General features: G+C 43.7%; 1 protein-coding gene across 5 annotated transcripts in view; it reads left to right on the forward strand.

Annotated features, from left to right (window-relative positions):
* LOC141726916 (protein FAM219A-like) overlaps positions 1-25,385 on the forward strand; it is a 398,243-nt gene that overhangs the window by 16,531 nt on the left and 356,327 nt on the right. Inside the window, exon 2 of one of the 5 annotated variants that reach the window (XM_074532007.1) lies at positions 8,437-8,491. The exons of the other annotated variants lie outside the window; for them this stretch is intronic. Coding sequence (XP_074388108.1) covers positions 8,437-8,491 — 55 coding nt within the window. The remainder of the gene's footprint in view (positions 1-8,436; positions 8,492-25,385) is intronic. 5 annotated transcript variants of the gene reach the window in all.

The following is a 25,385-nucleotide window of genomic DNA, read 5'->3' on the forward strand; positions in this document are numbered from 1 at the left end:
TGAGTCAGTGTAGAGAGAAAGTATTGGCCATTTTTCTCATTCAGCAATGTCTAAAGCCAGCTGGAGAGCTTTCAGCTCTGCAAGCTGACTCAACACACCTTCACCTCCAGCAGTTTTCACCACTTGTCATAGGGGACTCTATACAGCTGCTGTTGACTTTCCATCTTTTCCCACAATATGGCAGAGCTCATCAGTAAGCTAGGAATATTGTTTCCTACTGTCTGGTAATTTCTTATACAATGGGGTTTCTTCAGCACATGTATTGGTTTGACTTTGGCTGGGTGCCAGGTGCCCATTAAGCCATTCTATCCTTCCCTTTCCCAGTGGGCCAGGGCAGAGAGAATAAGATGGAAAACAACTGGTAAGTTGAAATAAGGCAGTTTACTAAAGCAAAGAAAAAAAACAAGCCAAAGTTTGTGCATGCATAAGCAAAGGGAAAAATTAATCTCTACTTCCTATCAGCGAGTGATGTTCAGACACTTCCCGGGAAGCAGGGCTTCAGCATGCATAGTGGTTGCTCTGGAAGGCAAACATTGTTGAATAACGAATGCCCCCTGTTCCTCCTCTCTCCCTTAGCTTTTATATCTGAGCTGACATCATATGATATGGAATATCCCTTTGGTTAATTTGGGTCAGCTGGCCTGGTTGTGTCCTCTCCCAGGATCTTGTCCTGATGCCTTGAGAAGGCTGACCTAGAACAGAGGCTAGACAGAGCTAAAGAATAAAGTAGGTATTTAATGAAAGGCCCTCAATGGATACACTTTGGACAGTACAAGAGCCTAGCCAGGGCTACACCCAAGATGAACCCAAAATGGTCACAAAATGGACAACCAGTCACGAGGTCTCACACTTTTATAAGTTTTGGTCCATTTGCATATTGGAGTTAATTGTCCAATTATAGCTTCAGGTATGAAGTTCCATCCTCTTTGTTTTTCTCTCTTCAATTCACTGTTGTTTATGCTCTTGGGCCGGAAATTTGTATTGGTTTTCCGACGTTGCGTCCTGATTGTGGGAAGGATGATCAGCACACACACCAGGAATGGCCACACCCTGCCTAAGCCACCAACAGGCAGGATCGCGGTTCGGCCACTGGCTGGGGTCCCGGACCACCAGGGAGCGGCCGATAAACGCGGACCCGTGTCGAAGGATCAGAGTAATGGAAAAGGAAGGACTCTTTGCTTGCTTCTCCAAGCTGCTTTATTTCTTTCCCACGCAGGAGCGGCACCGAAGTGAGGCAGGTGACGCGGCACCATGCAGGCAGTGGCAATGCCACGTGGGCAGTGGCAGAGCTGCACGGGCAGCGGCAGCACTGCACAGGTGTTCTTCCCCACAGCAGGAGCAGCACCGAAGCAGGGTAGCTGCTGCCACACTGCGTGGGTGTTCTTTCTCACAGTGGAGAGCAGTGCCGAGGCTGCAAACCGTTGTGCCACGTGGGTGCAGGTGGGGCACAGAAGCTGCATGGCTCGAAGAGGGGGCAGTGGCAAAGAGTGGGAAACATAGAAAAACAGCAGCTTTTATGAAGGAGGGGTGGATTCCCTGGAGAACATCGTCTAACGAATCAATGGCTAGATAGGAGGGGTCTGGGGGGACAAATGTAAACATAACATGGAGCGGGAAAGTTACATACCAATGGCAGAAAGGAACAGCGAATTTTCTGGATAAATGGGTGTAACAAATTATGACAGACAAGCTGCAGAGGCAGGATTTTTGAGGATAGACAGGGAAAAATCTGGAATTATCATAACTGCCACGGAGAAAAAGTGGGAAGACAGGTGGCAAACAACTCCAGACAGAAACCAAACATATAATCTCCAAACCCCCACTGTCACAGTTGTCCTTGGTTCCAGGCTCGAAGAGGAATTATTTTGTCTACCTACTCTGTGACGAGAGCTTACCAACACTTAATATGAAACTCAGAACTACACACTAAAACAGCACAGAATCTGAAAAATATGAAAGCTAAAACTTAAGGCATCAGTCCCCTCCCAGCCCCTTGATGGGGGAAAGGAGTGTTAGAGGGACAGTGCTGTTTAGCAGTAGCCAAAACACTGGTGTGTTACCAATACCCTTTCAGCTACCAATGCAAAGCACAACACTGTGAGGGCTGCTAAGGAAAAATGAACTCTCTCTCAGTCAGACCCAATACAGCACATTATGTATTTCTCTGATAACATTCCAAAATCTTTGCTTTCTGGACTGTCCATGATCATTTCTAAGATTCCTGGATGACTGGGGTTTCCTGTTTGAGCTTTGATCAGTGTGACCCACATGCATGATGCAACTTATGCATCATGGAGTATAGAGGAGACCCTTCCTTTGATCATCCAGCCCAGCACTGGCAGTTAGCGTACCAAAAGGAACTGTGCTTCAGTACCAATCACTTCTGAAGCAGCTCAAAACCCTTCATAAGATGCCAGTATCTCTTTTTCAGTTGGACTGTATATCAGGCTTTGGATCTTCCACATCCCTTAGTCCAAAAGCCTGGGGGTTGACCTCAAGTACCAGAGGCCCTAAGTGGGGTAATTCTCCTCAGCTGCAGTGTAGAGCACAGGGTTTTTTTCATCTCTCCCTGTTTGGACTGGCCTGAGGGCTACTGCATGAACTCTTTCCTGTTAAAATTGTTCAAATGCTTCTTGTTGCTCAGGGCCTCATTTGAAATAATTCTTCTGGATCACTTGATAAAGAAGACTGTCATGGTCAGATGCTGGCGCAATGCCCCCATGAAAATATATTGTCCCTAGTGTCTGCTGTGAGATGTGACCAGGAATAGAGCAAAGCAGGCTCCAACTTAGGAATAAAGAAAAAAAACTTTATTAACCTACAACTATATGTAAAAAGCAACATACACAGAACTCAGAATGAAAACCTTCCAAAAACATTCTTCCTCCCCCCACCAAATTTGCAATACATCACAGTAAGACAAAACCTTGGAGTCTCAATTCAGTTACCACCCCTCAGATCACCAACTCTCAGTCCATCACCACCCCTCAGATAATCAATTCTCAGTTCATCAAGGAGAGAGGAGTCCCTCTTGTACCATAGGCTTCCCCAGGAAACACAGTTGAAACCTCGTGTGTTTCCTGTCACATGTGGCACCGCCCGGAGAACATGTGCCATCCTGACCTCTTCGCTCCATGTCCAGTGCTCTCACCACTGCGCATGGACCAGAGCTGCTTCTAGGGTTCCCCTTTTAAGGATGCTTTGCCCAGTTCCAAAAAAAAGCACAGTCTCTCACTTTCGGGACACCTGTCCCCTCCCCCCCAAATTCACCCCCTGGGGCCGAGGGGTCTCAAGAACAGAGATCTTCTCTGAAGATTGAGGGCACCACCACCCTCCTCACCCATCGTCTCTGTTCATGCCACTCCTTCACATAACATCACTGCACTCTCTTGGCTCCAAGCCATTGACTCCCCCTAAATGCAGTCTCTGTGTCACAGGAAAAAAACTGGTTCTGTCCATGGCTATACAAGAAAAGTCCAGCCCAAGGCCACTCCATCATCTCCTCCCACCTAGGATTCTTCTCAACTTCTTTGGACATCTTTCCCTTGCACAGACTTGCATCACACTGGCCCATTTCCTCCTATTTCATCTCTCTCTTCTCATTCAGCTCCAGGTGGATCAGCATTTGTAAGGTTTCCATTATCCAAGAAAAGTGTTAAAATCTCAGGCTCTGCCTGCCCAGAACTCTCCCAAGACTGCCAGGCACCTCCTCGCCGCATCCCCCCCTTCTCCTTCTCGGCCGTGCTGCCAGCACATGATATCAAATTTCAAGGTGGCACAAGCACAGGAACAGGCTCTCTCTCTCTCTCTCCCGGGGGGGGGGGGGGGGGGGCTGCCTGATGCCTCTCAGTGCTCCTCCACCCTTCCATCTGGCAGGGGCCTTGACCTCCCTTCTCTGTCCAAGGCCCCGGCCTACCTCACCTGGCTGCATGGCTTCCCCTCCCCCACCCAGCCCACAGCTGGGCAGGGGAGGTCTGACCTCTTTCACTCACCAGAACCAAGAGAATGTTTTCCTGGGAGTTCTCTGCTTTTAACCCCCTGTGTTCTCAGAGGTGTATCCATGTCCTCAGTGGCCACACTAGGTGCCAATATTCAAATCTGAGCACCTATTGGTTTGACCACCAAACTCCCAAAAAACTCACTTCCTTTTCAAACCAGGACAAAGACTCACAATGAGACTACTTTAGAATATGCTATCTCCAGAAACTCACAATGCCCAAAGAAGCTTGAGTGTCTTACTTAACAGCAATATCTCTGTGTAAATTGAATATGTGGATGTAACACCAAGATGGCCATGACCACAGAATCAACTAGGTTGGAAAAGACCTTTGAGATCATCAAGTTCTACCTATGACCTAACACCACCTTGTCAACTAGACCATGGCACTTAGTGCCACATCCAGTCTTTGCTGAAACACCTCCAGGAACAGTGACTCCACCACCTCCCTGGGCAGCTGTCCTACTTTGAAAAGACAGGTTTCTGCTAAGGAAGGCAGGAGCCTTTCTTGAAATGGAAAATGTAAACCCTTTCTCTCTGAATTATTACAATTTTGAAATTAAGGGGCTCTCAGGCAAAGATATGGGAGTAGGAATAACAGTTCTTTATTAGGGAAGAAAATAAAAATAAAAATGCAGTAATACAAAACAACACTGATAGAGTCAGAATATGACCTGACACCCATTTGGTCCGGGTGTTGATAGCAGTCTGATTGAATGGTGGCTGCAGTATTCCTGGAGTGACAAATGTGGTTCTGTTGAAGCAGTGGTCCTGTAGAAGGGTGTAGTTTTCCTCTGAAGGTCCAGTGGTAGTGTAGAGGGGGCTGGTCTTTCCTCTGGGAATCCAGTGGAGAAGACAGCTGTTCCTCTAGGAATCTAGTGGGAGAAGGCTACCTGTGGTGTTCCAAATCTCAGATTATATTCAGGTAGGAATGCTTGGATCCTCCCCCTGGGTGGAGCATTTCACAATGGGATGATGTACTGTGGTAATCACATATCCTCTGAACAAGAGAGAGACATAGTTCCCCCAGGATTTTCCTGAGAAGCTATGAGAAAGCTCAGAGAATGAATTAAAAGAATTATTATCTCATTCTCTGCACCTGGCAAGCAATCTCTGTCAACGATGTTTACAAGAAGGAATTGTCCCTTCTTGACCAATAGGTGAGAGAAGATTCCTAAAGGCCAATCAGGTCTTAGGTCCACCATTGTTTCTATAAGAACTGTGAATTTCTAATAATAAAGTGCCTTTTCATGCCTTCTGATGATAGAGTCTCTGTATCACCTTTATCTGTCCCTGACACCCCTTCGCTGATAATGTACTTTTATCAGTCATGCAGTGAGACTCAATGGCCCATTAACAGAAGCTATCTCCCCAGAGGGAGGATGGGTTGTGGAAGAGATAGAGAAAACTGCCCCACCTGGTTTTAACAGGTGGCCCAATTAATAGAAGATAACTGTCCCACCTCTAACTATTACAGCTGAATCTGTGATGTTCATATGTCTGAGACATAACACAGGACAGAACTCCCTTTTGGTCATCAGAAAACAGCGTCATTTATTGTGTCTAGCACCTTTTATAGCTTATTCAAAACTCCCAGGTCGAGACATCTCATTTGTCTATTCCTGTGCCCCTAGACTCTGAACCAATACAATGTCTGCATCCTAGGAGAGCTCCCATTGGTTGTGAGCTTCTGTCAGTCAGCCCAGAGGCTGCTCCATGGAGCTGAGCTGAGCTGCTTATTATAACTTGATTATTACTACTGCAACATCTCACCGTTTTGTTTTTACTAAAAATTGTGATCTGTTCTCTGTAACCTATTTGCAGGAATCCCAAGCAAACAGGGTGACAGAAAAACAACATGGTTTTAATTTGTATGACTTATATACATTAAAGGTGCAGTATATTGATTTAGAGTCTGTAGGCAAGAATTTCTTAGTGTTTAGGTTACAAGTTACAACTTAGCTCTAAAAACAATAAACCACTCAAGTCTTAAAACTGTTAAAGAAAAGTCTAACTACTGGAAAAAACAATCTATAAACAGAAAACCAGTTGGTAAACGGGAAAATTAATTTGTAAACAAAGTTGCAAGTTAAATCTTAACTCTAAGCTGAATTTATGACTTTGAAATATTCAACTTTAGAACTGTGAGAAAAAACAAACTTAACAGATAAAGCAATTTGTAAATAAATAGAGTCTTTATATGAACCGTTACTTTAAGAGTCCCAGATTTCTATGAGGTAGTTATCAGTTGTTTTGGTTACATGGCTTCACGATGTCTGATGAAGGGACATCGACTGGTGTCTGTGGTTTCGAATGTTCATTGTAACGCATTTATCTTGGTTTTAGGCAGCTGAATTATCATAGGATCATTGTACTGTTATATGATTTACTTAAGCCTCAAAGAGGGGGGTGTACCCTCACCCCAACCCCTTTTTCCCCCCTAAGTAAGCCTTTATTGACATCTAGTGTAAGAAGAATTTTCACAAGAATAGTAGTGCAACCCATTTATCCCTGAAAGAAAAATCTAACACCCAGAATAGATGACTTTTATCTTTTAAAATGATGACAAGTGGCAGAACTTTAGCTAAAGAACCCCACGACTGAAATTTGCCTATGACAAATTAATTTTGTTATGAGTATCTCAGTGGATATCCCCTGGATCTTACCCATCCTACTCAAAACAATGCAACAATAATCACCAAGAGTACTGAAAAGATACATAGCAACACATACACTAATGCTTCCTTGATGCATAATAGTAATTGCCTGAGTCAGAAATGCAACACTTTACTGACTGTAGGGTTATTGATTTTGGTCTTAACAATCCCAAATATCCACAATGAATATTGTACTATGAGTTCCAGGGCATATCTCAAAAAACAGCTGCCCATTTTTGTAACTTTTGTATGGTAACACCTTAGTGCTTCCATTAAAATTTTTGGAACATGACAACTGTGATTTATCAGGGGGTAAAGTGGTTGTGAGACTCTTGAGGGGTGGAAAGTTGGTGTCTGTTTTCTTCTTCATCATCCATTTATAGGGAAAGGCTGGCTCCTCGCTGGGTTGGATGAGAGGACATGTTGGTTTTAGTTGCTTTGAGACAGTTATCCCATGTGACGGACCCCATTTCTTCGGATAGACTCGATTCTTTCTGCCCCCAGGGTACCAGACTATCTGAGCTGCTTATTGTAACTTGATTAATACTACTGCAACATCTAACAGATGGCAATAGAATACACACTCCCCAGCCACATCTTGCATTTGCAACCTAAGACAGCAGCCCATTCCAGGGCCCAGTCACTCTTTCTGTGAAGAACTTTTTTCTAATGTCCAACCTAAACTTCCCCTGGCACAGCTTAAGACTCTGTCTTCTTGTATTGTCTCTGGTTGCCTGGGAGAAAAGGCCAACCCCCACCTGGCTACAACCTTCTTTCAGGTAGTTGTAGAGAGTGATATGGTCTCCCCTGAATGTCTTCTCTAGGCTGAACAACCCCAGCTCCCTCAGCCACTCCTCATAGGACTTGTGTTCTAGTCCCTTCACCAGTCTTGCTGCCCTTCTCTGGACACCCTCCAGGGTCTCAACATCCTTCATAAATTGGGGAACCCAAACCTGGACACAGTACTCAAGGTGTGGCCTCACCAATGTAGAATACAGGGGAAGAATCACTTCTCTAGTCTTGCTGGCCACACTGTTCCTGATACAGGCCTGGATGCCATTGGCCTTCTTGGCTGTGTGGACACACTGCTGACTCATGTTCAGTCTGCTGTCAGTCAGTATGCCCAGGCCCCTCTCTGCCTGGCTGCTGTCCAGCCAGATCCACAGGTGAAGTGTGAAGAAAGGATTTATTCCATTATTTTGCTGGCAAAATAGGGACCCATACACTGCTAAGCTTATGTCATTTTAGCAGGGGCAAAAAGGACTCAGGCTGTTCCCGGTCTCATATATCAAAGGCCTGGCACAGGCACAATTTTTCACAAGGCTGTGTTTTACAATCTACAAGCTTCTTATTTCCCTTCCCCCCTGACTTCACAGTAGGCCTAGGCCTGTGAAGAATGCTTTTAGGTCTTTTTATAGCATTATCTTATCTGACTTCTCAAGATAGAAACAACAGTGAATTTTCCCAGCCTTAATATTCTTAGTACCCCCCAGCTGCAAGGTCATCTTGAGCACAACTCTCTTTACCAATCTTCCTTTTTTAACCCTTTCCTCCCCACAGTCTCCAACAACTAGTATCTTGTTAATCAAATCCATTGGGATCTGATGATGTCCATCTTGCCATTTTATTGCTAAAAACTTGAATCTCTTGTGAAAGTCCTTTGACCTTACTTTGTTTTATGTCAAAACTGGCTTTCAGAATGATTGGGACTATTTTCTTCCCTTTCTCAAGATTTTCTTCTGCTGTATTGCCTCATACGATATTATCATCAATGTTTTGCAGATATTCTGGAGGTTTGCCCTGTTTCAGTGCAGTCTGGATCAGTCCATGGCAGAAGGTAGGCCTCTGTTTCCACTTCTGGGCAATCAATTCCAGGTGTAGTGTAAACGAACCTTAATTGGTCTTATCCTAGAGCAGGCTATTACAGCTCCAGAGCTCAGCCCCCAAGGGGACTGAGAGCCAGAAGCCAGCTCGCTCAGACCAAGGCCGCAGGTCAGCCCCTAGCAAGCAGGGAATATTCAGCTCTTAGTGATTAGGCAGCTCTTATGATTTCAGCTTTGCTTGCTAGGTAGCTTTTCCCTTGGCTTGAGGCTCCAGCAGGCGGTAGAGAGAGGAGAAGGAGAAGACGCTGGCTGTTCCACGAGTATGGCTTTATTGGAGGGGTTCGTGAAGGGTCTCAGCTCTTCTTCTTCCGAGTTAGTAGGGGTACAGTATGCTACTTTTATACCCTTGGCCTGGATCCAATCCTGACCAATGGCAAAGGTGTTAGAGTGACCATAAGTGACCAATAGTAGGGTTAACAACATATTGCCTTACATGGCTATAGGGATAGGTTATAGGGCGGATGTCCCTGGATTCAGGAAGGTTCTTTGCTACTGTGTCAGCATTTCAGATTCTCTACGGGGCTGTGGCTAAACTTGATTGTTTCACTACAGTTGTGAATAACCCTCTGCTGCCAAAGGGATGGAGAAAAGTGCATTAGCATTATCAATCATGGCATACCACTTGGCTGCCTTTGACTCCAGCTCATATGGAAGTTCCAGCATGTCTGGTATGTCAGTGCTTGGCAGTGGTGTGACTTCATTGAGGCTACAATAATCTACTCTTAGTCTACATTCTCCATTTGACTTTCACCCTGGCCGTATGGGACTATTAAAGGGCAAGCAGGTCCTGCTGATCACTCCTTGGCTCTCCAGTTGATGAATCAGCCTAAGGATGGGAATGACAGAATCCCAGTTGGTGTGCTACCAGTAAACCATTATGGTAGAGATGGGCACCTATAGTTCCTCAGCTTTCTGAAACCCCACAACAGAAGGGTCCTCCACGAGGCTAGGTAACAGTCAGCTGTTGGGATACTCCTGTCACTCCAGAAATGCAAATGGATTCTGCTTCTGCATAGCTTGATGGCATTATGGTACACTGTGCAGTAGATGGGCAGTAAATACACCAGTATCTACCAGAGATCCACAGGATAAGGATACCCCATGGGTCTGATTTTCCAGGCCCTCTGATTCATAGAGTGCAGTAAACCCAGCTGTCCCTCTACCTGGCTTGAGGCAGGGTTCCTCTCCTACTGGTCATAGGATTCTCCATTTCCTGTAGCAGTAGAATTGCTTTCCAGAGGGTCAGGAGTAAAATCAGCCTTTTTACCACCCTGCAATTAACATACTCATGCCTCTAGGGTCAAAGTAGGTTTTCTATCCCACTTACTCATGTCCTCTCAATGGTCTCACAGGTAAAATCACAGAGTACCCTGTGGTGTGTACTTTCCATATCCTTCCTCACGAGTGGGAGGACACTTAGTGTTCATGGCTGTGATGCTGGTCCATACAGGTAGGGAGGGAGTAGGATCTATCCTCTTGAGTTGCCGGACCAGTTTCTCCACAGCCAAGACAAAGGAGGAAGAGAGATTGTCATTGTATTCCTGGAGCTTGTGACCCACTTCATCCACCATTGGTGGCCCATTGTTACTGTTGTTGCCAGTGGTTTGGTGTGCAACAATGGTGCGCTCCCATAAAATTTCCACCACATGGGTCATTGGACTTTGGGTCTGTGGGTAACTGCACATTTTTTGAGTCAAAATAAATAATCTCTTGCATGGCTAATTGTGGCGGTTTCAGTTCAAAACTGGGCAGAAACACCAATTTCGTGTAGTGGTTTTGGTTCACCAATATCAGATTTCCCCAGTTTTGAGATTTCCCAACCAATGTGCTGATGAGTGTGGTGGGCTTCAGTGCTGGCCAATCACCAAGGCGCTCACTTCCTGCTGTGAGATAGAATTAGGAGAAAGGCAAAGCAGGCTCAAATCTTTGAAAGGATATAAAGAAATTTTTATTAAAAGTAACTAAAAGAAAAAGTTGTAAGAATCAAAACAAAGCCTTCAGACCACTTCTCCTCCCCCCACAACCTTTTCTTTCCCACTGACAATGTAAAGAAATCAAACCTAAAATTTCCAGTCAGTTTACCACCTCTAGAATAGTCTTTCTTCAGTTCACTTAGGGAGAGAAGTCCCTCTTGTTAAGGTTATGGAGATTCCTCCACAAGAGGAAAGAAAACAGTTCTCTCGTGGCTCTCAGTTTTGTCAAGAATAACAGCCGCCTGGGGAACCCTGCAATCATGAAATCCTTCCCATTTCCACAAGCCTTCCCACAGCTTGTTGATGGGCCATGTTGATTTATGGAGTATCGTTCTAAAGATGAGCTGTTCAAAGGCAAAAGTTCTCATTATCTATTTCTAATATCATCTTCATGCCTGGGAACAGAAATCTTCTCCTGGAAGCACAGGACTACTCTCTTTCTCTGTTCAAACTTCTCATAGGATCACAGCTATTTCAACATCTGCTTACCTTAGCATGGAGGTCTTTGCTCAGTATTAATTTGAACACTTTCATCTCCCCATAGTTTAATGCATTATAGGAAAAAAATAGTCTTTTCTCCATAGCTTACAAGAGGATTTCATCCCCAAGACCAAGGCACCTTCTCCTCCCTCCCATCTGGGACTTAACTTCTTCCTCACTGTGAATAACGCCAATGACTTGTTTTTAGAATTTTAAAAGTTTAATAGTAATAAAATGGTTATAAAAATAGTAATACAATTAGAGTAATAATAATTTGGACAATTTGAATTAGGACAATATGAGACAGTATGAGACAATAGACACAAAGAGTTACGGACATCCAGGTACCTTTTTGCTGGGCAGCATAAGCCTGAAAAAGGACACCCGTTAACAAAGGATTAACCCTTAAAAACAATAGCCTGTTGCATAGTCATACACCTCATACATGATGCATAAATTCCATTCAAATACAGGATTCTGTCTGGTCATCGTCAACTTCTTCCTCATAAGCCTAACGGCGTCATCCTGACTGTGCGAGGTGGGAAGAAGTTAGTTTCTCCTGATAATGGAGCAATAAATTCCCTTTCTCTGAAAGATTTAGGTGTCCTGTGATTGCTATCTCAGTGCAAGTCCTCCTTTCTTTAGAAAAAAAAGTATCATACAGAGCATAGTATCTATTTTAACATTTTGTTATAACCTAAAACTATATTTGCCACACTACTTAAGAGAATTAATACAGCATTACTTTCTAACACAACACATATAATATTCATTTAAATATTTGTGAAAAGCCAATCATAAAATACACATTTTTCACACTCACTGACCTCGATGTCTTCATGTTGTTCCTTTACATGCTTGCATCTTGTTCCTTTCTCACTCTCGAGGGAGGCTTGAAGCACTGGAAGGATTAACATCCTGCCTAGGGCATACCCGACCTGCTGGTAACTTGTGGCAGGAGCCGCGGCTGGGACTGTGTTAGGATCGGCCTCATGATTGGTCTTTGTTTTTCTCTGTGTTCAATTCCCGCCGCAGGGCCACTCTGCACGGGCTGCAGGGGCCTCTGGTCTCAGCCGCTCTGGGGGGAGGAGGCCTGAAGGCAAGATCTTAACAGCCGCAGCCAGCCCTGCTCCGGCCTGGGCTCTGCAGCCTCCCCTCCACCTTCCTGCTCTGCAGCTGCTGGGGCCCCGGCCCAGCCATAACGGGGCTGATGAGGGGGCCGGCGGGCGGCCCGGGAAGGAGGATAGGGCCCGGCCCGTGGCAGGGCCAGCCGGCCCGGCCTGGGCGAGATGGGGGCCAGGGCCGGGGCCTGCCACCTCCTCACCAACCGGAAAAGAAAGAGCAGGTTCCCGTTTTTTTTTTGTCTTTACATGTCTTTTTCAAAGAGGTGTGTCCAGATTCTCAGTGGTTCAACCGACTGTCAGTTACACAAAAAGCTTTTGCATCACTTCCCCAAATTTTCCTTCCATTCCAAACCATGACACTAATTCTCTCAGGTACTGGCTACCTTTCTTTACTGCATTCTACTTGCCTGGATGACATATAACATCTTCCTTTATTGCTTGATAGGAGTTGCTTCCAGGAGCTAAGGACTCCTGTCCTTCTTCCAATTGTCTTGTCAATGCCTTTTTGACTAGAAAGTGATCCCAGCTGCTTGGCTTCTCTATCTTTTAATTCCAAACTGTTAGCACTGTTATCACCTGTCTGCTCTCATGCAGGGATGATATGTGTACCTGGATGATGGCTGAAATATTTTAGTATGTCTTGCAGCTCACTCAAGGATAAGGATTGAGTGGTTACCTATTGTTCTGGTTCTGTCTTTTCCTCCTATTCCTGTGATGGCCCTGCTTCATCCTCCTTTACTAAATGACCTGTCTTTCATGTCCATTTCTTCTTGTGTATAGGGGCAACTGATGCTGGCATGGGTTGGTTCTCTGATTTAGCTGCATTACCTATCACTGGGGTCAGACAAAGTGAGCAAAATGCCAGGGTGAGAGAGGGGAACGTGTGCTTTTTAATTCTGAAAGCTTTCATTCAAGGAAAGCCCTCAGCTTGCCTACATGGACTGTAAGGTATATGCAGCCTCTTCAATCAGAGAGAACCAAAAAGTTCAAACTTCAACAACTGATGAGTTGTTCAAGTAATATCCCTAATAATGACACTGGCCAGTATCGGGGACAAGCAGTCATTTATTCACCAAGGATGTCTGATGAAACAAAGACTTAGAGGGGTTTATATACACTGCAACTTTTATCCTCCTTCTGCTGAGTTCAGCCAGCTATTTTGTCAGATACAGACGTATCATGTTTCTTCTCGCTGTTTTTCTGTGAAGCAGTATTGCCATCTAACGTTCTTTTCTGGTAATTTTGAGAAGGGGTCGGGGGAAGATCTCTTACTTCATCACCATCATCTTTGTCATGCCATCCTCCACATGGCCTTTCAAGCCTCACACATGTGCTTTTTCTTCTTGTGATGTCCCATTTATTATTTTATTGTTCTAATTTCTTATTTAGACATCTAATTAATCTCTAGTTATAAAATAACTCTAAGGCTTCTCTAGCTAAAACAATTCTCTTTTGACTAAAACTTGTGATGTATAGCTACTTTTCCTTACCACAGGTATAACACATTAATCAGTCTAAGCCTGAGTTACTCTCTCTTCTTTCCCATAACATCCTTATTTTATTAGAACAAAGTTATCCATTCACTAAAACTAAGAACAGCTAAAGCAACAAGATTATAAAAACTAAGATAGCAAAGTCTCAGAAACAAATTTATTAACTATTTTCAATGCAGTTCCTTATAAAATTCAAGATCATTAAGTTTCTTAGCTAAGAAACGCACTTCTCTCCCCCCTTTGCTCTCAGAACAAGTCTTAAAAGTGCAAAACTTACTATTCAGCATAAACAGAACAGATTTTTGGGGATACAAGCATCATATACCCAACTCAGGACATTACTATATCTCTTTCACTCTTGAGTTGTATCATCCTTGCTCTGAAATTGAAGACTGAATGTGGTAAGAGAAGAAGACTGGACCTCATCACTGATTTGATCTGTGGAGTTGGAGATTAAGAATGGAGCTGGCTAATGGCAGGACTTGGAGTCAGTCATGAAGGTGTACCTGTTTTTTCCAGACATCTTAAGACCTTGGCTGGAGTAGTTGTCTTTGGGCTTCTGTGCAGATCTGTTGCTTTCCACAGTCTGTAGAAATGCACCTCTTTCCTCATACACTCACAGCATGCATCTTCAGTGAAGTCTTGTGCCATTCTGAAAATAAGGTCCCTGTGAGGTTATTCTGTCACTATAAAATTGACGTTGTAGTGATACAGCCACTTGCAACCAGTAAATCTGTCAGTTCCAGCTCTAGCCATGTGTGGTCTCCCTGACTGTTATTCTCCTTTCTGAGGTTTTGTCCATGATAGAGTTAATTTCTTCTAAGTAGCTGGTACAGTGCTATGTTTTGGATTCAGTATGAGAATAATGTTGATAAACATGTTTTAGTTGTTGCTAAGTAGTGCTTACCCTGAGTCAAGGACTTTGCAGTGTCTCATGCTCTGCCAGTGAGCAGATGTACAAGAAACTAGAAGGGAGCACACCTGGGACAGTTGACCTGAAATGGTCAAAAAAAATCTACACCACAGAGCATCATGCCCAGTATATATACTAAAGGGAGTTGCCTGGAAGAGGGGCTGACCAGGGTTCAGGGATGGGGTTTGGCATCAGTCAGCAGGTGGTGAGAAATTGTATTGTGCATAACTTGTTTTTTCTTGGGTTTTTCTAATCTTATTTTTAAACATATTTACTATTATTATATTTTAATTTTATTTCAATCATTAAACTATTCTTATCTCAAACTACAAGTTTTGATTCTCTTTCCTGTTCTGCTGGCGTGGGGGGAGTGAGTGAGCAGCTGCATGGTGCTTAGTTGTGAGCTAGGTTTAAACCATAACAGGTTTAATCTTGTACAGCAGATTGGTGTCCATTTTGGAATATGTAATAGAAAGCAAGCATTTGCTTCTTTCCTTTGACTCTGAGGCTAGCAAGGTGGAGAGAATGAAATTCTATGTAGATGTTTTCTTCAGCTTCAAAGAGTACCTGCTTTTGGACACAGCCACTATTTATTCACAGAATAACAGTTTATTGCTTCTCTGGGAAGAAATGTTCTCTTAAATGCATGCCAAGTATACTGACTATATCCAAACTGCTTTTACTAAGTGAGATGTAAAGTCCTCTTAGTTAGGGACCAAGAAATGTTATTTTTGGCAGTAAAGCTGAAGGATGGTGGGGAGGGGAATGATGTTTGTTTTTTCACTAAGTTTGCCACAGGCGCTGGAGGAGCTTTTGAGTTGGTATGAAATGGCTTGCTTTGGTGGTGGCCTCTCCTGCTTCTTGCCTTCAAACAAATCTCTTTTATGGTTGGCAAGTAAATGATCTTTTTTTTCTTGGTGGACTGAATATCTTTATCTTCCTTAAATGGAATTATTTTTGTGTTTTCATCAGTTCTTTATTTCACTCCTACACACAGTTGTCTAACTTGAGATTTTTAATGTTTCTGTGTGTACCTCTGTGAGGGTGTTCTCAGATTTAAGGTACTGCGAATTCCTTTTTTGCCCTCAAAGTGAAGAAGTGCTGTAGTCCTCACAGAAGAATGTGATTGACATTGAATTTTTGGCAGCTGATAAGCTGAGGAGAAACCGCTAGCTAGTGATTCAGTTTCTCTAAATCTGTGTGTGTGAAAACATTGATCAAAACCAGAATCTAAATCATACTCTAGGATAAAAGGGAATGGGTATGTGTCTTGGTTTGGAAAGACAGGAGTCTAAGGAAGGCAGGAGCCTCCCCTGAAATGGAGAATGTAAACCCTCCCCACCCCTCTGAATTGCTATACATTTTAAATTAAGGGGCTCTCAGGCAAAAATATGGGAGTATGAAATAACAGTTCTTTAATAGAGAAGAAAATAAAAGGATAAAATAAACAATGCAGTAAACCAAAACAACTCTGACCGAGTCAGAATACAACCTGACACCCTGTTGGTCAGGATGTTGGTAGCAGTCCAATTGGAAATGTGGCTGCAGTCCTCCTGGAGTGTCAGGTGTGGTTCTACTGGAGCAGAGATCCTGTAGAAAAGGGTGTAGTCTTCCTCCGAAGATCCAGTGGAAGCAAGAGGCAGCTGCTGTTCCTCTGGGGAATCCAGTGGAGAAGCCCTGCAGTTATTCCAGTCTCCAGATTATATCTGGGTAGCAATGCTTGGCTCCTCCCTCTGGGCAGAGCATCTCACAATGGGATGCTATAGTTCTTATCAGTCATGCAGTGACATTCAATATCCTGTTATCAGCAGCTGTCCCTTTCCTAGGGAGGAGTGATTGTAGTCACTCAGAGAGAGAGATAAGGCAAACTGCCCACTTGGCAAAAGACAAATGCCATATAGTTGGTAATAGAATACGTCTTGCCTTGCAATCTGGAACAGTATGGTAAAGGAGTTACAGGATGTCCTGGTTTAGGGCAAATTTGTTAAAGAATCTGCAAAGGACGGCCCCTCCAGAAAGCAAAACCCACACGGCCCCTCCCCCCAACCGGTTCGGGAAAAAATTCCTTGGAGAGAGGTGGAAAGAACCTGTTTATTTGACTGGCCCTGCACCCCCCAGCACACAAAATGAACAATACCCGATGACACCGCTCTGAGAAAGATGGCAAAATCAGAAAGTCTCTTTCGGGGGTGGTTGCTCTGTTCTCAGTCCCTCCGGCACTGGGGCAGCTGCTGCAGCCGAACCTTTGGTGTTCCCGGGTCCCAGTCCGGAGCAGGTTCGAGATGGTCACAGGAACAGGAGAGGAGAAACAGTCCAGGAAGGGATGTGGACTGTTTAGCTAGAACTAGCTAATAAGCAGAGGCCAAAGCAGAGCAGAAGCGAGAGCAGAAAAGAGAGCAAGCAAAGCAGCAAGCTGAAAGCAAGAAGTGAAAACAGCCCTATGTACTGCCCGTCTCTGTGCCTCTGATAAGAGAAACCCAAACAAAACTTCCACTCTTCAGAGCCGGTCTTAAAGGCACAGAACAGATGAATGGGGATACAAGCATCATAACGTCACCCCAGGACAAGGACATCCAACTCTTCTTGAAAATGCCTTATAAATACATCTTTACTGAAGTTTAACTGTCAAGAATTGACTCTTTCATAGAATAGAATCATTTAGGTTGAAAAAGACCTTTAAGATCATTGAGTCCAACTACTAACCTAGTGCTACCAAGTCCACCACTAAACCATGTCCCAGAGTGCCACATCTAGACTTCTTTTAAATACCTCCAGGGATGATGACTCAACCACTTTCCTCTTGTCCTATCACTTGCTACTTGGGAAAGGAGACTGACACCCACCTGCCTACAACATCCTTTCAGGCAATTGTAGAGTGCAATAAGGTGTCCCCTCATCCTCCTTTTTTCCAGACTTAGCAACTCCAGTTCCCTCAGCCTCTCTTCATAAGACATGTTCTTCAGACCCTTCATCAGCTTTGTTGCTGTTCGTTGGACACGCTTTAGTGCTTCAATGTCTTTCTTGTAGTGAGTGACACAAAACCAAACACAGTATTTGAGGTGTGGCCTCACCAGTGCCAAGCACAGGGAGACAATCACTTTCCTAGCCCTGCTGGCCATGCTATTTCTGATACAAGCCAGGATGCCACTGGCCTTCTTGGCCACATGGGCACACTGCTAGGTCATGTTCAGCTGGCTGTCAACCAGCATCCCTAGGTCCTTTTCTACCAGGCAGCTTTTGAGCCACTCTTACCCAATCCTGTAGCATTCCATGGGATAAAGAGCCTGAATGAGAGATGCGAGACTCCAGGTGACTCTTTAAAATGCAGTTTATTACATCCAAGATGTTACAGCAGTCCAAGGTTGTGGGTGACAGAGCCTGTGCCTACAGCTGTCAGCTCCAGCTGCAGGCAAGCCTGGAGATTCTTTAGTTTTGATTACAATGCATTATATACTTTTCTTTGCTGAGCATCTTAATACAGTAGAACCAATCTATACCTTAACTTTTACCTATAGCCTATTGTTGGGATTTTAGCTGACTAGAGACTGGAAAAGTACAAGGCCGTGGCTAATTCCAAGTCCTGCACCTGCAAGATAGCATGTCCTTGGGCCTAGCTAGGTATGATAACAAGTGGACAGAGAGACGTGGGAAATAGGGAATGTAGGCCCAAAGGAATGAGGAAGAGTTGATGGTATAGTTTAACCAATAGATCGCTTAGCTTACAGAATATTCATAAGCTTATTACTTGCTGTATAAGTGTCTGATGCTCTCTTCAATAAACGGAACTTGCTTATCATGCATATTGAGTGTCCGAGTCTCCCCTCACCGACAAATGGCTCATCCTCGACAAAGGCCTCATTCTGCTACAAATGGCTGCCCGAACAGGGACCTAAATGAAGTTTGAACTTGAGAGCCATTCTGTGACAAATGGCGCCCAAACAGCGACCCTATGGACCCCTGCGAGCCACGGTCGGTGCAGTATTTTGGTGTCAGTCCCGACACAGCCCGGGAGGCACAAAAAGCGGGCCCTGCCTCAGGTGACCCCATATGGGAGTCCTGGATAAAGGTGAAAGTGCGGGCTTCGGTGCCCTGGCGACCTCACAGGAGAGTCCAGCTGACTGAATGCCGCCGGCATCCTGGAAAGGCTGCAGCACGCTGAATGAATGACAGGTTAAAAGGTAATACAGGGACAAGCGGCATATAATCCTTTTTAAATGCTTTTTAGAAAAGCGAGGACTATAGACTGTCGACTTGGGAAGAGAAGTCCCGAGATTGCTGCATATAGACTTGCAAAAACGTGCGTTGTGGTGCTGGTGCTGCAAGTATACGCACAATAAATCAGTGACTCTGGTGTGATGGCAGCAGCAGCCGCGGCTCGGGGCGCCTGCGGGGCTGTGCCACTCTGAACTCGGCATGGGCGCTGCGCCATGGGGAGCAGCGGCGGCGAGCAGTTCGCCTGAGATGCTGCGCTGCAGCGGCGGTAGCGGAGGCTGCCGCGGGGGGAGCGGAGCCGCCGCAGGGGGGAGCGACCTGCGCCGCCACGGGTGCAGTGCTGGGTGCGGCGCACGCTGCTGGCGAGTCTCACGAAACAAGAAGCCCAGTGCGGGGGGGTCGCCCCGCTCCGACACAAGCGGCGCGGGACCAGAGCGCTTTTCCAGCGCGAGCGCTTCTCCCTGCGCCCTGCAGCCGCAAGCGACACCAAGGAGCATTACTATCAAGACGTTCCTTACCTAAGTTAAAAAGACTTCTTGTTCTTCCTGGCAGAGACTGTGAAAGAGAAATCAGCGTAGTGAATGCGTGGGTCAAATTTCAGCCGATTTGGCTTAGCATCCGTTATGCTGTCAAAATCACCTGTATTAAGATAGACTTTAAACATCAGAAGCCCAGATAACTCAGTCGGTAGAACATCAAACTCTGAAATTGTATTTTGAAAAATTTAAAAATGTTAAAGATATGTTAAAGCGATTGTATAAGTAAAATGTAATAAGTGTGCTTTTTGTATTCTTTGAGCTTTGCTTGGATGTGGTAGAGGTAAAAGCAAGCACTGAAATCAAAAGAATTTTTCCACAGCTATACCTTGAACAAACTCCTTATGTTTAAGTGCATTCAAGTATAAAAATGCTGTAGCAAACACGTGAAGAAAGTTGTTTTAGCTTAGTATTTTAGAATCAGGCCTGTAAGTAAGTTATAGTAAATGCTATATTCTATTTCTATAGTAAGTTTTATCCGTTGCTAAGTAGTTTAAGTTAAATTATCTATTAAGTGCCATTAAATGTTAAATCCTCTTATGGTTAAGTTTTGTTAAGTTTATCTCCTGTTAGGTTTAAGTGCTGTTCAGTTTAATTTCTGTTAAGTTTAAGTGTTATTAAGTGAAGTTAGATTCTGTTACATTTAAATTATATTAGGTTTAAGTTATGTAGAATTTAAAGTCAGTTGATTTCTGTTAAAGTTAAGTTCTGTTAAATTTAAGTGATTTTACATGTAAGTTCTGTTGATTTGAAAATCTGTTAAGTTTAAGTTCTGTTAAGGTTAAGTTTTGTTAAAGTTTAGGTCTGTTAAACTTAAGTTCTGCTAAGTTAAGTTCTGTTGAGTTTAATTTCTATTAAGTTTAAGTAAAAATAAGTTTAAGCGATGTTAAGTTCTGTTAAGTTTAAATATTTTAAGTATTTTAAGTCTAAGTGCTATTAAATTTAAGTGATGTTAGATAGATTTATGCTTTTATGATAGGCGTTTATTTTATGACTTGTGCGCAAGGTGTTGTTGTGAACATCAGAGAAACTTTAGTTAAAAGAGACAATCAGAAGCATTTGTGAGTAGAGCCGTTTCTGTTTGAAGTATATCTGCTGTTTGAAGATGGAAAGCAAACTTACCAGACAATCGACGCAGATGAAACCTGCGCACATTTTGCTCCTTTAGCTTATTTTTGTAAGTTGTATTAGCACACCTGAGTTTTGTTTGAGCCTTGTAGCACATAGAATCCTTTTTGTATCTGTCATATAGCATATCCTATAAATAGTTATAGCCTTTTTGGTTTGTCTCCCTAGCTTAGATCCCTTGTAAGAGAGAAACCTTGCTAGTTGAGAATACTGCTTGTAATGTAATAGTGGTCAGAATTGCCTATTCTTGTGTTGCAATGAGTGTGACACAGTTAGCCCATAGAACTTTGCTTCTTCCAAAAGAAAACAGGGGAAATGTTGGGAATTTAGCTGACTAGAGATTGGAAAAGTACAAGGCCGTGGCTAATTCAAAGTCCTGCACCTGCAAGATAGCGTGTCCTTGGGCCTAGCTGGGTATGATAACAAGTAGATTGAGAGATGTGGGAAATAGAGAATGTAAGCCCAAAGGAATGAGGAAGAGTTGATGGTATAGTTTAACCAATAGATCGCTTAGCTTACAGAATATTCATAAGCTTATTACTTGCTGTATAAGTGTCTGATGCTCTCTTCAATAAATGGAACTTGCTTATCACTCATATTGAGTGCCCGAGTTTTCCCTGCACCCGACAAATGGCTCATCCTCAACAACGGACCATTCTGCGACAGCCTATCAAAACTACTATAATTACCATATTCATGTTACTATTCTCCAATCACTAAAAGTTAGTACATTACAGTTTAAGCTAGAAATTTTCTTTCAGTTTTCTTGCAGTGGAAAATTCTGAGACCTTTTTTCTACTTGCAGCATTGGCAGTCTTGTTTGCCTGTGCTATCTTTCTGCTTGGTAAAAACATCTTTTTTGAAGTGGGTTTATCCTTTGCTCTAAGTTGTAAAAACCCCTTCTAACTAACATACCCTTTGCCTTCTTGGTTATCCAGTAAGACTGGCTCAGCAATTCTTTTCTTCTATATCAAAACTTGCTTCCATTTCTATTCCTTCTTCAGATTCTACATTCAAAAATCTTTCTGCCAAGCATACATATCTGTGAGACTTTCTTGTCAAACTTTCATCCTTTCCAACACATGGGTTTTTTTGTGACCCAAGTACAGAATTCAGCACTTTGCCTTGTTAAATCTCATACAGTTGGCCTTGGCCCATCAATCAGCCTATCTACATACATCTCTCTGCAGACCCTTCGCACTCTCCAGCAGATCAACACTCCCACCCAACTTTGTGTCATCTGCAAATTTACTCAGGGTGCACTCAATCCCCTCGTCCTGACCATCAATTAAGATATTAAACAGAACTGTCTCCAATATTGAGCCCTTGGAAACATCCCTTGTGACCAGCCACCAACTGAATTTAGCTCCATTCATCACTGCTCTTTGGGCCTGGACATCCAGCTAGTTTTTTACACAGCAGAGTATGCCCATCCAAGCCATGGGCAACCAGTTTCTCCAAGTAAAACAAGCGGTTTTCTACAAGCATGTCCTTTTCCAATATATGCAAGTATGGTATCAAGGGTTTAATCAGGATGTATTTAAAACTGACAAACATTTCGTTCATTATCAAGACAAATGTCTTGCGCATGAATGGTGTTACTTTCACAAATGAATCCTTGTTGTTCTCGTACAAGACAGGTAAAGCCAAAGCCATGCATGCAAGCAAAGGAAAACAAGGAATTAATTCACTGCTTCCCATGGGCAGGCAGGTGTTTAGCCATCTCTGGGAAAGCAGGGCTTAATCACATGTAGCGGTTACTTGGGAAGCAGACACCATCACTCCAAATGTCTTCCCCTACCTCCTCCTTCCCTCCCCTCTTTATATACTGAGCATGATGCCATATGGTGTGGAGTATTCCTTTGGTCAGTTTGGGTTAGCTGTCCTGGCTATAACCTCCCAACTTCTTGTGCACCCCCAGCCTACTTGCTGGTGGGGTTGTGTGAGAAGCAGAAAAGGTCTTATTAAGTATAGTATCCACACAGTCCATAATTGCTCTCTGTAGTCCTGTGGGTTTTATTTTGAAGAATTAGAATAAGTTTGGGGCTAACCAAATGACTAAAGATGAAATGAAGAGATATTGTTATCAACAGTGACCACCTAATAAATTGGACAATGGGGAACATGTGTTATTGCAGTTTAATATAAATCTTACAGTTGATGTTGCTTGGCACTGACTTCGTAAATGGGATGATGTTTTTTATGTTTATGCTTTTATGACATTGTATAGAGATCCAGGTATTCAGAAAAAGTGTAAATTGGGGGGGAATATGCTGATACCATGTGTCACTATAGGACATGAAAGAACACAAGCACACACCACTGCTCTCAAGGTGAAGAAGAAAAGGGAAGTTTATTTTCTGACTCCAACATTTATAGTTTTCCAAAAGTGACAGTGGATTGGAGGGTGACAGTGCCACCTCTCCAATGACACTGGACAAACCAACAGTCCATCAAATTTCTTCTCCTCCATAAAAGAATGCAAAACAATGAGTTATTTACAGCAAGTGTGAGAGAAAGTTTGCTACAAGAATGTCAACATCAGAAGGCTTAGAAAATCTTTAAAAATCAGGGCGACAACCATGTATTGAGAAGGAGGTGTAAAGCAAGGGGATTGTATGTTGTGGAGGGGATGAACCTGAACATGTGTGAGTGTTAGTTTCCTTCTTTTCACCCCCATATAACATCAAGGTAGGGACAGATAAAGAGAATAGAGATCAAAATAAAGAGCATATGGGTAGTGCCTATTGTGGACGGGTCTCAGAGGCATACTCTGCTACTGATACTAATGCCTTTAAGACAAACAGTAGGTCTGCCAATTTTTGTACTGAGACCGAAATCAGCTAGGAAACATACTTTCTAACACAACTTGAAGCAGGAAGGCCAAAGGGTTTTTAAGGCCGAACACAAAGCAAGCAAATGTCTTGATCCTCCCTACTCTTGGAATTTCTATCTGAGTGAACACTGATGGAACCCAGGAGTTGGTAGTATTATTGATGGATAATGAGATGATTGGCTCTCTCAATTAAAAGATAACTATTGTGTGAATATTAAGAAAAGCTTTAGTGACATATAGTTATGTTATTGTAGTTTAGATGTCCTCTGTTCTCCCCATAGTTCCCCTTCCCCCCCCCCCCCCCCCCCCGTATTGTTATCATCAGACAGCCTGGGTTGTCTAGGACAGGTAGAGAGTAGGCATGCACATGTGCCCCTTGCATGGGACGGTTGGGAATGGAAAAGCTTGTTGCTAAGGGGGTGGGACATGAAAACACCTGACTATTGGAATATGAATCCCAGTATTACCAGTTAGATTGTGCCTGGGCCAGTCTGACCCTTGCTGCTGGGTCAAAGGCGGCAACTGTGGTGTATCACCCCAGAGACACCTTTAGCTTGCTGGTGGTTGCAGCTAGGCAGCCGAACAAGTCCAGGCTTGTTAGGAACTCCGTTTACCTCAGGAAGAAGGCTTCAGGTGAATGGTGAGGAGGAAAAGGAGATGGATTCTGCTGGAGGGTTATATCCAGAGCTTTATTCCATGGTCACACAGGTCTGAATCTTGGCAACAGCTCCAACAGAATACCAACCGCATGGTCTGATTCACCTTTTAAGCTCCCGGGGCAGGGGGAGGGGACAGGTGAGCCACCAACCAGGTGGGAGGGGCGGGGTCTCAGGGGAGGATGACACCTAGACAGACCAATGACCTCTGGGCCTGAGGGGCATCCTTTGAAAGTGACGAACCACACGACGCCTTGCTGGAATGTTAAAACTGATTGACAGCCCAGCAGGGGGCAAGGGGGGAAGGGGAAGAGGGGTATTGGCACACCTGGGGAAGGGACCCGGAAGTTTAAAACAGGCTATTACAGCACACTGCAACACCTGACCCTCCAATCAAGTTACAAGAAAGCAGTCTTCACCAATAAATGGCAAAGAAGAGTTAACTGACAGACTTTGGGAGGGGTCAGGGTTGGCTGATGAAACCCCCCAGGTATATAAAAAACTCAGCATCCATCTTGAAGATGAACTGGCCACGTGGTAGGCAGCCATGAAGGCAGTTCCCAGCACTGCAGTTTTTCCTTATTTTGTCCTTTTGTTTTATTTTTGTTAAGGTTTAATAAACCTTTTAAAATTTTCAAACTGAGCAGTTGTTTCTCACAGTAGCTATATGTGCCTTTCTCCATCTTTTCTGTCTTTCCTTCTTCTTATTCCCTCTCCTTGTAATTTTTGAGTAACTTAAAAGTGAATAGGCCTAAAGTTTTCTAAGTTAAATGGGTTAAGTTAATGCTTTCGGAAGTGTTTCATGTTGATTGAATGCCGCCCTAATCCTTTTGCCGAAGTCCTCTGATTTTCTAAAGTTGCCAGTAAAGCTCTTTTTGTTATTTTGACCTCTTGAGAATATCTAATTGGTATTTCTCCCATGCGTCTAACTCAGCGTACATGAACAACTGTAAGCCCTTTTAAGTCTCATCGAGCAATGTTGTTTGGGGCCTTACATTTTTAAAATGGCGTAGTCGGCAGGATATTATTGAGTTGATGGAGAGGTATTTTATTTGGAGTTAACTGCTCATCAAAGAATAAAGGAGAAAAATAATTTTCCGTCGAAACCGATATTCTCTGGCAAAGAGGTTATGGAACCCCGGGTATAAAGCCTAACCTGAACTGCTCTCTGCTAATAGAATTGTTAAAAGCTTGTCCAGACCCTGGCAGAGAGATGTGGGTTGAGGAACACTGGCAAAATCCGCAGTTATTTGCTGAGAAAATCGGAACTTTGGCAAAAGAAAGAAAGAAAAAAACCTCCTAAGGGCCAAGGCCTGGAATCTACATGGGTGGAGGCTGAACTCAGACAGAAATATGTTGTGGAGAGCAAACAGAAAAAGCTGGTTTAGTTGCAAATTGCTTTAGAGGCTGAAACAATGGGACCCCTCAGGGCAGTGAGAATTGAACTCCCAGAAGAAGATAGCTCAGAACCTGAGAAACCAGTCTAACAAGATTGTC

The sequence above is a fragment of the Zonotrichia albicollis genome, chromosome W (genome assembly GCF_047830755.1).
Source record: "Zonotrichia albicollis isolate bZonAlb1 chromosome W, bZonAlb1.hap1, whole genome shotgun sequence".
NCBI classification, from domain to species: Eukaryota; Metazoa; Chordata; class Aves; order Passeriformes; family Passerellidae; genus Zonotrichia; species Zonotrichia albicollis.